Here is a 14,522-nt window from a genome sequence, read left to right as displayed (position 1 = left end):
CTGTAAGAGCAGCTACAGCTAATCCCTGTGAATCCCTGCTTCCAGAGGTGACAAATGCTGGCACTTAATACCCTGACAACATGAAGTTATCATGTTCTGTATTCTGTACAAAGTTCTTAAAGAACTGCTAAGATAAATCAGGACTTCAATGCCTAAGCAAGTCCACTTCTGTTTCATAAATGTGACTTCCAGAAGCTTGATTAACAAAAGAGGGAACATACCCACAGTGCCATCCCACACTCCAAGTGCACACTGGAAATGTTGTGGAGAGAAGACACAAAGCTTCACAGCAGCCAAACTGAAAAGCAGACACCAAGAATCAAATTAGTTTCACCACAGGAAGAGTTAGCAACACAATATCTTAAGAGTGAGAATTAAATCTATTACTACTGCCATTGTCACAGTACAAAGGCCTCAAATACAAATACAGTCAGGAGATCATAAAAAAAAAGCAAGCATGTAAAACAGGAAAAAGTCAGCCACCACAGCAAGAAAACTCAAAGAAACTCATATGTAGAAAACTCACTGTAAGTGCTCTTGTAGTGGATATTGTCAGCGCATGGGAAATTGCTGCAATAACCCTTGAAAGGTTGTTTTCCATAGTGACATCTGTTGGACTTTGCAGCATATTGTAACCTCTGTATGCTCTGAAACAAAACCATTTATACCCACTAAAACACATCCTTAAAAAAACCCATCCCAATCAAAATTTAATTTTATAACTTAATATTTAAGCTTAAATTACTAGCATGTATTTCACAGACTGCTTGTAACACACAAAACCAGAGAACAGTCTAAATACCATCTTATATTGTTGTATTTTTAGGGTTGTGCTAAATGCTATTTGGTTTATAAATAAATCCTCTTTGTTAGCAAACAGAAGGAGTAGATCAACTGTCAGTTTCTAACTAGATACTTGAGAAATGACCACCCAATTAACTTTGCTGTGGTCTTTGCTGTAGCTCAAATGGATTCAACATTTTTGCACGTTCACAAAGTTTGGATTATTGCTGTATAAACTCCATTTTCTATGCAGAATAACACTAGATCCACAAAGTACTATTGCTTCCATAGAGAGGATCAAGACCATATACCAAAAGATATATAATTAAAAACTTTTATGACAAACTGATAGAATCCAACAACCCCTACAAATATATACAACTCATACTGTCTTAAGACAGAAAAAGTACAACTGGCAGCAAAAATACAACATCACACTATCAAAACTAGAATTTATTTTTCAGTTATAAAGGGAGTACAGCCTTCTGCAACTACAATCATTAAACAGAATGTGGAGAGTTATAAACCTGGATGAACACACCTGAAGAACAGTAACATACATACAATTAGCTTGAAAAGCTGGATCTGGTTTTATGATTTAATGGGCAAGTAAGGTGACTTCAGGATGGAGGGAAGAAACTATTCAAAACAAGGACTCTCAATGTGTGAGCACTCACCAGTAACTCACAACATATTCTTTGAACATGAGTCAGTTTCTGCAGAGCTTAAACCTACTACAGGTGCTCCTACAGACTAGACAAGGAATTCATAAGCACATGGATTTGCAGGATTTAACTACAGTCCTAGACCTTGCAAAGTGAAATTTGGGTCTCCATTCCTTTGGAAGCAAGGCCAGGCAGGAAACACACCTGGTGATAGTGCTCACTGCAAAGTGAGATGGGGGCTGTGTTTCGTGCATGAGGAGTTTCAGGTAGACACTGCTTTGGTCTCGTGCCACTGCCACCACTGGGTCAGCCTGTCCTTGATCACAGTTATAAAACAGCTTTGGAACAAGCCTGAAAGAAAATTAGACATCAAAAAGAAAAGTTATTATTCAGATATTATTTAACACCCAGTTTAAATACATTTAATATACAGTTCAGCAAGCTATATATGTTAATTACACATATCAAATTGTAAACAGCTATTACCTAAATTCATTAAGCTGAATTTATTTTTATATAAAAAAAAACTCTCTTCATTACAATCAAGGAGCTCAAGTCAGGACCAAGCAACTGCTCTAGACATACAGTCATTTAAAAAAAAAAGTCTTTTCCAGAGATACCTCCCCATATACACCACAACAAACACAAAGATTACTTCTCTCTTGCTGTTTCCTGATCTCCCCAGATATTTTCCCCATGAGTATCTGTATCAACTGAAAACTCATTTTTACTGAAAAAAAAATTTCCATCTGATTTCTATGCAGCAAAACCAAAATATAAAATCAAATCCAGTCTTCTTGAACAACAATATTTTCAACTTATGTAAAATGAAAAGCTATTTTACACATGTTTTGTAATCTCAGTGAGGGTACTCCCAATGAATGTCCTTACTGGATGTTTCAAGGGGTTTCTACAAGCCTGTAGTAGCTTTCTGGGACAGGTTAAGTCTTTTCCAATCTTAACACACCTCCTGTCACTATGTCAGCATGAAGACAGAAAAAACTTCAACTTGTTACCACCCAGTTAATAAAATAACTCTATTTCAGAATCAAGTCCCTTAAGAAAAGCCACAAGCTCTATGATGCAACAGTTCATGACTCCTCTGCTGAGCTGCTTTGGCAATATAAACACTTTTAAATGTCAGAACTTTAAAAGTTTAGTTGTCCTTTATTTGTTATTAGGAATGGATGGCAATTAACACTATGAAAAAATAGGAAAGAAAACTCCTCTGATAATAAAATATACCAGGAATTCAGTATTACATGCTCCCAACTTCTTTAAACATAAAATTTAGATCTTAGAATTCCAGCAAATAAACTACCAACTAATCCTTACCCTTTGGTGCATTTATCTGTACAGCAACTATAACTGTAGCAGGTTACAGCAAACATCTGCTTTGCAAACAAAATTAGCTGCTGCACTGTGATCAGTGAGCACAAAAGTTTTAAGATACACTGTGTATGACCATGTGAAAACTACAGTGCTTGGGAGTTGGGACAAATCTGTAGAACTGTAACATTTTAAGTCAGTCAGCCACTGCCAGGATACTGAACAAACCACTTCAGCATGAAAAAAAAAATATTCTGAAGAAGTTGAAACTGAAAGTGACCCTCAGAATGTAATACAATGTAATACCCTCAGAATGTAATTTAATGTAAATGGATTGCTAATAGAAAGCAAAGTACAATTACCTGATCAGTCAGAATGATGCAGGTCCCAGGTACCACAAAGATGCATTTATTTCCCATCTCTCTTTTGAAGAAATATATATACATGCATGTAGAGATATATATATATATGTATTTTAAAAACACCCAAGTGATTATTTTAGTTATAGGTACACATCAACATGCAAGTATCTTCCTAAACTACTTTTTCTTTTCCTATAAATGAAAATGTCACATGTACCTCGTTAAAGAAGCTGCAGCCACATGTCTCACTCTTGGATCTTCATCTCCAAGCAGACTTATTACAACATTTTCAAGTACTCTCTCCTGAAGCTTTAATAGCTAGAAAATAAATGAGCACAGTAAATAAAGTTCACTAACCATTTTCATCATTTGACCATATTGTGAAAGGAGAGTTCACAAGTGAGATTTCATCTGTCATACAAGCCTGCAAGACCATCTTTACCTCAACATTGTCAACCACATTCTCTGACTACACAAATGTCAATTTTTTTTAAGTTAAAAGAGAACAAGCTACAAAACACACAAACATACCAGAGAAAACAAAGATATCTGAATCACCATAGTAAATGTATTCCCAACTGTAGTAAGTTTTAGAATGTGAATTATTTACACAAAAAGCACAGCAGCCATCAGTGTTGACAGAACTTAAAAATAAAGTGATGACATTGCACTGGTACCTTAATCCAGAAACACAATATACTGATTAAATAATTTACTTACACCAGTATAATGATGAATACCTCTGTGCAAGCTCTCAGTTTTTCCTTCCAAGAAGTTGACTAGCCTATGACAAAATAGAATTTATAGTACATTAGTGAACATTGTGTGTTATTCCTCCCTTCACTGCTCTGAGGGTTCTTTTTTTTTTTTTTTTAACCACTATAAGGAAAATGTAAATAGTAAACACTTTTTGCAAGCTTTAGAAAAGATAAGTTATTTGCTAGCCTACTATCTGGCTAGTGTAACTGAAGAAAAATAGTCCTTCCATTTAAAAAAACCCATTATTTAAAGACCATGATTTTAATTGTATTTTTTCCCATGCACAGAATCATCAGACTAGTTTGAAAAGACAGTAACACATTCCAAACATCACTATTCACAAGGAGTCCACTTTTGTACTACTAAGAATTTTCATATAAACATCTTCTGTCTTTCAGCTTGGAAGAATCAATACAGGATGAGAGAATGCAAGAAAAAGAACAAGTCACATTTATTTCAGTATTAAAAGAAACTGAGTGACTACAGAGAGCTGATAACAGAGTACATGTCAGGGACTTTCTCTTTAAAAAACACATGAAACTGGATGGAAAAACTAAGTTGGATTCCAAATGATGTGGTCCCTCTCTGATCACACATTTAGAGAAGACTTGATACAACAGACTAATGAACAATAAACTTCAATACAGTGTTACTAGGATTGGGCTTGGTTGTGCAGTCAGTGGTAACTTTACAAAGGAATTCATACAGGATTGACCGATCTGAATTAGTTTTATGAAACTCATTAATGCTTCAGAAGAAATTGTGCCATTACCGTTTCAGTTTCCTGTACGTCCCTGCACTTCAGCTACCACACCCATGGAAAAATAGGAACACTCACCGAAAATCCACCTCTGCAAGTGTTTCCAGAAGTTCTGTCCTTACAAGCCAATATGAGCTGTTCTTCAGAGCAAGGAGGTCAACAATCAATTGCAAACCTAGCTCACTGTAACTGCTGCTGCATAAGCTCATGATGCAATGCTGAGAAGAAAAAACAACTTTCAGTTATATTACAGAAGAGGTTCTCTGAAAAGCAGAATGAAAGTCATCAAAAAAACCCCTGTTTTCTTTAGAATACTTGAAAAAAATTATTTCATAAGAGCTAGGATAAGCACCAGAGCTAGGTACCCTACAAGGCCAGAAAACCATCTCTATGTGAACTGCTAAAACCTGCTGATAAAATTAACCTCTGGAGAGGAATGCAGGCCACACAGATCAGAGGGCAATCCTCTAAAGGAGGACTCACAAGGCTTAAACACCACAAACACTATATTGTCATCTGTTCAAAAACAGTCTCCCAATTTCCACAGGGTACTTTGAGACACCTGGTTCTGGTTTCCAAAATCTTGGATAAAGTCATATCTCCATATCTGGATGTTCAACTACAGGCATAATGTGTGACCTTTAGAAAAAGTTATAGAACTCCACATTTCCATGTCTTATTTAACTACACAAAATGTACCTTCTTGTTTGAGGATTAACAACCAAACAGGCTTAGAACATTTCTGCCAAAATGTCAGACCATACTTATACTGAGAAAAAGCAAGAGCCAAAGTACTAAGTTGCCTGAACTGAACAATTCCAGTGGTCTTCTGAAAAGCCATTATGACAAGTGTAGTCACACATTAAACCACTACACACAAACATGAAGATTGCTGAACAGAAAGTAAAAAAAAATCCAGCATTTACCTGGATTTCCTCCCCCAGTTGTATCACAAGCCCCTCCTCTTTGCATACAAAACCATAATTCCCATACACAAACTATGCATGTTTTACTCAAATTTATGCTTTGCCTCATAGGTTTTTAAGTCTCTGATTTGTCTGTGTTCTACTTTATTGGAAAAACTCTCAAAGAAAGCTCACTCCTTCACCCCTCTGCTTTTTCATCAAACATTTTCCACAGATTTTATTCAAGAAATAAAATTCATATCCTCTAAATTCCACTCGCCAATTCAGCTGTCATCTCTGTTTTAACAATTGCCTGAGGGATCTTTCACCCAATTTTAACCTCTTGTTTCATGACAGCTTTCCACTTTTAAAAATTACTGTTTCAGAAAATAATCACTATTTTAGTTGTCATTTCTCACATTTAATTTTTATTCTCCAAACACAGGCTACAGCCAGGTGTTATATGTTCACACTCCCCTGTTTAGCCTAGATAGCCTTTCTATCTAATGTACTCATCCTACTGTCGGTTAATGTAACATTAAAGCTCATATCAGTACATTTCTCATGAGAAACAAAATTATTAGATTACAATGATCTAACCACATAATTATTTTCAGTGCCAATAAAGTTCTTCAGGAAGAAATCAGTTTATGCTGGATGTTTACACATCTGCACATAGCAGCATCCCAGAAATGAATCACAACCTTGTGATCTGTGTGGTGCAAATAAATTCCTACTGCTTACCCTCACAGCTGTACAAGCCAGTTTGCATGTAACAGAGGACTCATCTTTCAATGTTTTCTGTAACAGAGGTATGCAGTCTATTAAGGAAAAGAGATTTCCTAAAAAACAGAAAAAAACCAATTTTGAGCAATGAAACATTGCAATCTTAGATTAAAAGACAAAAAGACACCCATAAAATAAATTGTTACCTGTTGAGCTTCTGACATTTATTAGCCATTTTTCCACATCAAAGCGGGATTTAATCAGAATGGAGTTGACAATTGTTCCACAGAGAATGGCAGTAGCTCCTCTGATCTGGGGATCCCCATGGTCAATATAGTTCAGAACGTCCGACACATATTGCTCCTCTAAGAAAATAAGTTACAACTACTTTATTTTAAAAACACTAGTATTAGACTTCACTGATTCATAAAAATGTTACAATGGAGGTCTCAACTATTAGACAATCAACATCAGCACATCCAAAACACGCCCACCATAGCTCTCCCCTCTTGAGATCCCTTCCTGTGCATGCAATCTACAGATCAATCACACCATTCAGACCAATCATCACCTATTTAAAAACACTAGTGATTTATTTCAACTGTACACAAAATGCTCCAGGGAAAAAGAAGAAGCATTTTGGTCAATGTATCAAACCAGTTGCACACTCCAGGTCCCTGTGATTCATTTGTAAAAGTGAACCTAATGACTTAGAAACAATCTGTAAGATGGACTAAATTAAATCAGAAGAAAACATTTGTAAAATAAACAACCCCTTCCACATACTCATTGTTTCAAAACAGCTTCAACTTGTCAGAAGCTCTACAAGGTCATCCACTGAAACTTAAATCTTGCTACAAAAAATATACCTCATCACATGCACAGCACATTCAATCCAATTTGTGCAATATTTGTGCACAAATATCAAACTGGGTTTGGAGTTTTCAGGGTAGATGCTGCCTCACTTATTTGAAAACCCAAACAACACTATTAAAATGGTATATGTGAACTGCAACATACCATACTCTTCTCCCATTGCCTCCAGAGGTGTTTTATACAGTTTGCTGAAGAAAGACTCAGGGTGAAGTGCAACAGCTGCTCCAACACAACTTACTGCCAAGGCTTTTACACTGACTCTCACATCTCTATCAGGAACTAAAGCTGCAGGGAAGAAACAAAAATTATTAAAAGGAAGGTATTTAAAGGTTGCTGAATTTAATTTTAAATTTAATTAGTAACATTATATAAAATAAAATAGCTTAGCCTGCACAAAAATACGAAGGCAGAGCAAGCAGTTGCACTTTGTCAGAGGCAGCAGTGATATATGAGCTGTTTGCTTTTCTCAAATGAGCTGTGTTTGAAATATACTTGAATACTCAAATACAGCCAGCCATAACATACCTCCAGCTCACCTCCTTCAAAATACAATACATTACATGGGCATGTGGGCAAGTAAGAGTTTAGAAAAGGGAAAAATGAACAAACACCTTAAATCAGTCATCTACCACGACAGGAATGTATGTATTGGATGTATTTTTAAAAAATGGAAATGTGGTGCTTAGGGACTGCCACAGAAAAACATCCAATATTTCTAATAAAGCGACATCAAAACCAAGACAGAGCAAAGTGATCACATTTCCAACTTTGTGCAGAGAACCAATGAAGCTCAAAGACAAGCATACCTCCTTTGTCCCCAGTGAGCAGGAAGGAGGCCGAGAGCAGCCTGACGCAGTGCACCAAAGGAGCACAGTCTCTGTCAGTGTAGTGCCCGATGTCCCCCTTTACCCTGGAGGGCTATTGAAGGCAAATCACAGTGTTTATACAGAGAAAAATTTATCTTCACTTGAAAAAAATACTAGCACAAGATTTAGAAATACTGCACATCCTCAAATGTCTAAAGGTTTAATACAAAATGAATATATAACATTCATATGTAGTTTAATATATATTCAAAAAAAGGCCTCAAAGTGCAATGCTTTGGAGAAGCTTATATCTTGTATCAGAACTGGTTCAATTTTATTACAGAAATATTTTATTGTAGATTTTTCTAAACTATCTAGACTTGCTGTTTGCATGTGAAGAGCATGCTAAAGCATTTGTTGCCATCGAACTTTGGAAACTTTATTATTTCTAAGTTGTTTTCTGCAGTTTTACATTTAGAATTCCCCAATAGTCCAAGCTGATCTAATTCTGCCTGCCACAAATGAAACTTTCACCCCAGCTCAGAACAAGGTCCAAAGATAAAGTCAAAAAAATGTAAAGAAGAAATGAGTAACTTGTAGTTAGAATGGCACCAGGCTCAAAGACTAACCTCTGAGGAGATCATGAAGTTACCCACACAGGTAGCAATCAGCACAAAGATATTTCAAGTAAGAAAGTATCAGTCTAGCCTACTAATGCACAGAAAAAAAGGGTTTGTGCTCTCAGCAGAGTGTTCTAGTATGGCTTTGCTTCAATTCTTATGTATTCACCTTATGTTAAATGAAATTCAGGCTGTAACTCAAGATTCCCTACGCAACCTGAGTTACTTTGACCTATAACAAGGTACATCATATATACATGTTTCCCACATTTACCACTTCATCATAACTGTAATTTAATTTTTTTAGAATTTCATTGTTTTGAACTTTAAATCTGACCACTGTGATGACTTCTCACCTTGTTCTCATGTTCACCAGCATCTGCTGCATCCTCTTTGGATGTAAATCGATCCACGCTGCTATCAGAGGGCTGCCTGCTATGGCTCATGGTTTTCAGCAGGTGAGACTGTTGAAGAGCTTTAGAAAAAGGCAATTCATGAAATACCATTTCAGATGCAAACTAAAAGCACTTTAATTACACTAATTATACAAACATGAAAAACAAATTAGCAGTGATCAAAATAAGTAATTGATCGCAAGTGTTGAAATATATTCCTTATTGCATATATCCATCTAGTTATTTGTTTTTCATATCCATTAAATGAGTCTTCACTCCCCTGCAGTGCAGATGCACCTGAACACCTGTCTAATCGTGTCCCCAGTCTGGCCCACTCCCGTATTTATCCACATACCAAGAGAAGAATTTCTGAAGGACTCTGACGAATCATCTTGGAGAATATTTGCAGCTTCATCTTCCTCATCCTGCAGCTGCCCAATCTGCATTCCAGAATACTGTCCTTCAGCACCCTCCAAAACCTATGCAGTGCAAGGACAGGGCTTAAAATAATTTATCTTTACACAGAGTATTAAATTTGAAACATGCAGCGTTAGTAATCTACAAATAGTCTGAAAGCAAACATGAGCCTGATAAATATTAGTGCCCAGCTGCATGTAAGCCCCAAAGCACTTCCCCTCCTCCTGCAGCTCTGGGGCTATTGGAGGCCATAGTTCCATCTGAGAGTCTCTCAGCTGAGCTATGAACTTGGCTACCAACAGGAACCAAGTAAAACTCAGTCCACTGCTCCCCTGCAGCTCCCCTTGCTCCCTCATCACAAATGTTTCTCTCTCAGCAGTTACAAATCACAACCAACACCTTTACTGCCACAAACTGAAGTTAGCCCTTGCAGTTAAAATCCCCCATAACCTCACTTGTCCTGGATATGTGAAATCAAACCGAGAACACACTGTATAGGACAAGAAAGGACAAAGAAGTTTAAAGTATTCCAATTTCTTCACTCAAAACCAGAGACTACTAAAATGGACTCATCTGGAAAAGAGTTTGACCCTTGGAACCAAGGCAATATATAGGCAGTAGGTATATGAAAAAATAACCATGAAAGTTAATCATAATGATCAATTACAGTAAAGTAAAAAAACCAATTTCACTAATTTTATCAGAAAACAGTACACTTCTTCAGTTACTTCCTGTCTTCAAAAGCACCTGGAAATTGTTCATTAAAAAGCTTGTGTGTCAGTAATTTGGACAACCACTTAGTCTCAATTATGAATGCATAATTTTACACATAATTACTGCTTGTAAACAGTATGCCAACTTACAAGAATTTGCATAAACACATCATGCCAATAAATACATCTTGTCAATAAATGCCTGCTCACTTTGGCCTCTGCACTGCCTTAATTTAATTCAGAGAGCAATTATCATCACTCCTTTGGTTCTTGAATTCTCACACTTGCAGAAGTATTTTCTTAGCATGATTATAAATTTACTATTTTTTATAGTGCTAAGAGACTATTACTCTTCCAAATTACTATCAGAAAACGAGAGCCAAAAGTTTGATATGTTTGAAAAGCTCTGAACTTGTTCTAAATTTTTGCCCTTTTGAATTTTCTCCTCTGGTTCCCAGTAATTGTATTTTTGTGTTTTTATTACCACCTCACAATACACTTGCCCAAGAGAGACAAATGTCTTAAAATAGATATAGTGTATGCACATTTCAGGTGTTTATTAGATATGTAACTGCTACATTTGTAAATCATGCAGCGTTTGCCCATTATACGAGAAATCCTTAAGATGGAATAAAAAGGCAAAAAAAAAAAGAGTTGTGCTGCCAAGTGTAAAAGCACAGGCAGAAGGCAGCGTGAAGCATTGTGCTCCAAAAATATTTCTTTATCATTCCAAAAAAACTGCTCACCCTTTAACACTTCCATTAACCCTCCTGCACCAAAACAATTATTAATATATATATATACACAAAATTAAGGATACTAAGAGAAGATATTTATGGCAAGACTTTGATAATTGCCATTCTTCCAGTGAGCGACATCTGTAATGCCTTCACATGACCTACCCAGAGAACACACTGATTCCAGCTTTGTAGCTTTTCATTATTGCTGAAGTGAAAGTGTTAAAAGGAGGTCAAGCTCTCCAATAGAGGTGTGAGCTGCTGACCTTTCCACTGTTACTAGCTGAGGATTGAAAAGTAGAAGATGAGTAAGGAGACGAATCCAAGTCTGGGCCCTCCATGGAAGAGCTCTGAGATATGTCGGGCCCCTCAGTAGAAGGAGATCCCCCCTCTGCCCGCTGCACACTTACAATTTCAGAGCTGTCTGAAGGGGTTACAGCAGAGTCTGGACCTTCTGTAGTGGTCTGAGAGCTATCACTAATTGGTGAGGAAGCCTGCGTGCCATCATTCAAATCCATAGTGGCATCTGACTGGACAGCACTGATCTGGCTGGAGCTTCGACTGAGCATTTCCTCCTCCTCCCCGTCAGCAGCTGCACTGGTCAGCTCACAGCTGGGCAGCTCCACGGGCTCCGACTGCAGCGTGTGCTGCGAGCGCGGCTGCTCCGTGATGATGTCGTGGCCCGTGGCGTCCGCAGCTGAGCTCCCCACCGAGCCAGCTGTCGACACTCCTGAGGAAGAAGCCAGCTCACTGGTTATCTCACCCTTCACAGAAGCTGCAAAACACAGGCATTTATCAGTCAGCCCAGTGCTTGAATTTGTGTTTCACTCTTGACATGAAAACGCAGGCTAAGCCACATCTTAAACTAGGCTAAGGAAAGTGTGTAATGGAACAGTTAAACTACAGGTAGGAAAACAGGCATCTTATAAAGATTCCACCCCATCTCTTTAAAAAAAGAATGCACTCAATTTCCTTATGTTTTACACTCCACAGTATTTATGGTTTTTGTTTACCATGTCTTTTGAATGCCCAAAAACTTCCTTACCACCATAACACATCACTTGGACATTTTGCATAGAGCAATAACAGAATGTATTTGCTGACTGCACTGCTAAAGAGAAAGGCAGGTACCTGCAAATGATGCAGAGCTGACATCAGATCGGGTTTCAGAATCATCATCCAAGCCTTCTTCTTCACCAAGAAGTACTTTACCTGAGAAGTGATACAAGAAAAACCTTTAGCTGTCAAAAATTATAGTCAGTTTGAAATGTTGAACAGCTGAAGTCAGATGTGAAATCTATTTTTAGTAAGTTTATCCAAATAATTTTTCATAGCTATGACAGGTAACAGGTGAAAGGAATGAATAAAGTACACATCCAGTCCCTCACTAATTCATCAGGAAAGAAAGAGGCAGCAGTGACAAGAAAACAGAGTTAAGCAATTTTATTTACCAGTGCAACCATTCAGGAAACAACCTACAATCTTATTACTTCTAGCTTATTTTTGTGGACAACATTTAGGATCCCACTAATTTCATCAAGTATGTGCTATTCCTAAGGACTGAATATCTAGCATCTGGAGGTCTGCCCTCAACTCTAAAGGCATTAATGCACCACAAGTAATAGAATAAATGACCTCTTCCTCCTTAAGGCTATAAAAATTATCAAAGGCTGCTCAGAACTCCAAAGATGACAGTACAGAAAAAGCCCAGGGAGAAGAGCAGTGCAGAGTAGAAGCACAAGGCAACACAGGTGGGAGAGGGTGATGAACCATGGACAACCATGGAGAGCTAAGGATTACTAAGGCAAAAAATCTTCAGAGATGCTTTTGCCATAAGAAACTTGAGAACCACTTCTAATATAACCCAACCACCACTGAGTTCTCTTACTCACAGAGCATTATCTACTTATATTACAGGCAGTAGAAAGAGAAAGATACCTGCAGATGCACACTGCCTGGAAGGCAACCAAGGACACAACTGCACTGCAAATCTGTCCCTGGGACAGCACAGGGAGTGCAGAGGGAGCTGCTAAGCTCATCCTTCTACAGGTTGCAAGTCCCTTGCTGAGACGGAGGGACTCACACTAAGCGCTCTGAGAAGGATTTTGCTTAGACTACCAAGCTGCACTGGTAGTCTAAGTTCCATAATGCAAGAAACTAATGTTTGGAAAACTCTGGGTGAATATCTTTGTACCTTATTCACGTTAACTGGGGGTAAAAGAGCATTAATACACTTTTGTATTTTGTGGTTTTTTGTATTTCTTTTTCTCCACTGCTTTCATACATAGCAGTACCACTGCAGAATTCCCTTCCTCTGAAAAGCATGATTTATGATACTCAAAACTGTAAGTAAGGCAGAAAAGTAAACATGGCATTTCCATACACCTTCCATGTAAAATGATAGTAATTGAGAACTACACCCTCCTATGAATGAATGAGTAAAATCCTGCTAGGAGTTCCCAACAAAAAGCACAAAATATAATATATTCTTCTGTATTATTTTGCACATTTACATCCATTTCACTGAAACAAACCAGGATGTTCTTCTGCTTTCCATGGCTGTCCACCTCTAAAAGTAAGTGAAAGAATAAGAACACTGAAAAAGTCATTAGGCACATTAGGTTTTGTATGCTTAAATGTATTAATGAGTATATAACACACACAGCAGGATACTTTTCCTCTATTTGACAAGAAAAAATTCCAGTTAAGTTGCTTTCAAAACATAGGCTTTGATTTCAAAAGGAATTTTCAGCCTTTTTTGCAAATAAACTTCTGAAGTTGAAACATAAATGAACCAATGCAGGCCAGCTGCTCAGAACTGAAGTTGATCTGATACAGCAAGATTGCAAAGATGTGAAACAGAGAATTCTGTAGATCTGCCTCACTTCACACCTCTACACACAAAGGAGCATTACAGCTTGAGAAGTCCCATCCATTGCCCACTACTCTGTATGACTGCAGAATGACTTCAAGGAGGAAGTGGGAATAGGCTTGGATTTTCCCTCTTTTCTACAATGGAGAGCAACAGGAAATGAACAATTCACAATTTGAAAATAAACCTGTACAAAGCACAAAATTGTGAAGGGATTTCTTCAAATTGTTTATGCCACTGTTTAGACCTCAAAATCTTCATGCCATAATCTTGAAAAAGGATAAAAGCTGATGACTCATACACGTTTTCTCACCAAGTGAAAGATTAGTATTTTAAGAAGTACTTTAACTGCATTTACTCTATTATTAGTACTTCAAAATTACACTGAAGACTACCAACAAGACAAAGATCCTAAAGGACAATTTACTATTTTTTATTTACATGTGATATATGTAGTTATTCTGATTTGTTGCATTCTGTCTCACCTTTGAATGCTGCAGCAATATCTACTTTCAGATACCCATTCTTTCAATATGACCTTTCTAAACTAGAAATGATGGTGCTTACAGATGCAGTTATTTCATTCAGCTTTAACCACTAATTTACATTTTTTGTACACTCTTAAAGCATACAGATGAGGTTATTTAGGAACACTTAAATAATCTTATCTGTATGCTTTAAGAGTACACCAAAATGTAAAGCAGTGGTTAAAGAGTGGTTAATGAGATTCCTTGTACACGAACATTGAAGGACATATTTGGAAAAAGTATAAGCTGTAATGGTGCTTCCAGTTTATA

At 37.2% G+C, this 14,522-nt stretch overlaps 1 protein-coding gene across 2 annotated transcripts in view; it reads right to left on the bottom strand.

The window, feature by feature from the left end:
• Nucleotides 1–14,522, bottom strand: part of HTT (huntingtin) — a 78,082-nt gene that overhangs the window by 46,493 nt on the left and 17,067 nt on the right. For both annotated transcript variants that reach the window (XM_054296058.1, XM_054296059.1), the window contains 14 exons: nucleotides 11,985–12,065; nucleotides 11,264–11,628; nucleotides 9,342–9,465; nucleotides 8,948–9,066; nucleotides 7,972–8,083; nucleotides 7,310–7,450; nucleotides 6,496–6,654; nucleotides 6,308–6,405; nucleotides 4,737–4,876; nucleotides 3,860–3,923; nucleotides 3,357–3,457; nucleotides 1,653–1,799; nucleotides 527–647; nucleotides 222–298 (listed from right to left, as the gene is read on the bottom strand). In XM_054296058.1, the coding sequence (XP_054152033.1) occupies nucleotides 222–298; nucleotides 527–647; nucleotides 1,653–1,799; nucleotides 3,357–3,457; nucleotides 3,860–3,923; nucleotides 4,737–4,876; nucleotides 6,308–6,405; nucleotides 6,496–6,654; nucleotides 7,310–7,450; nucleotides 7,972–8,083; nucleotides 8,948–9,066; nucleotides 9,342–9,465; nucleotides 11,264–11,628; nucleotides 11,985–12,065 (1,849 nt within the window). The remainder of the gene's footprint in view (nucleotides 1–221; nucleotides 299–526; nucleotides 648–1,652; nucleotides 1,800–3,356; nucleotides 3,458–3,859; nucleotides 3,924–4,736; nucleotides 4,877–6,307; nucleotides 6,406–6,495; nucleotides 6,655–7,309; nucleotides 7,451–7,971; nucleotides 8,084–8,947; nucleotides 9,067–9,341; nucleotides 9,466–11,263; nucleotides 11,629–11,984; nucleotides 12,066–14,522) is intronic.

The sequence above is a fragment of the Melozone crissalis genome, unplaced genomic scaffold (genome assembly GCF_028551555.1).
Source record: "Melozone crissalis strain CALT ecotype California unplaced genomic scaffold, PUWL_Pcris_2 ptg000006l_1, whole genome shotgun sequence".
In the NCBI taxonomy this organism is placed as follows: Eukaryota; Metazoa; Chordata; class Aves; order Passeriformes; family Passerellidae; genus Melozone; species Melozone crissalis.
The sequence above is the reverse complement of the archived record's forward strand: the minus strand, read 5'-3'. Positions and strand labels throughout refer to the sequence as shown.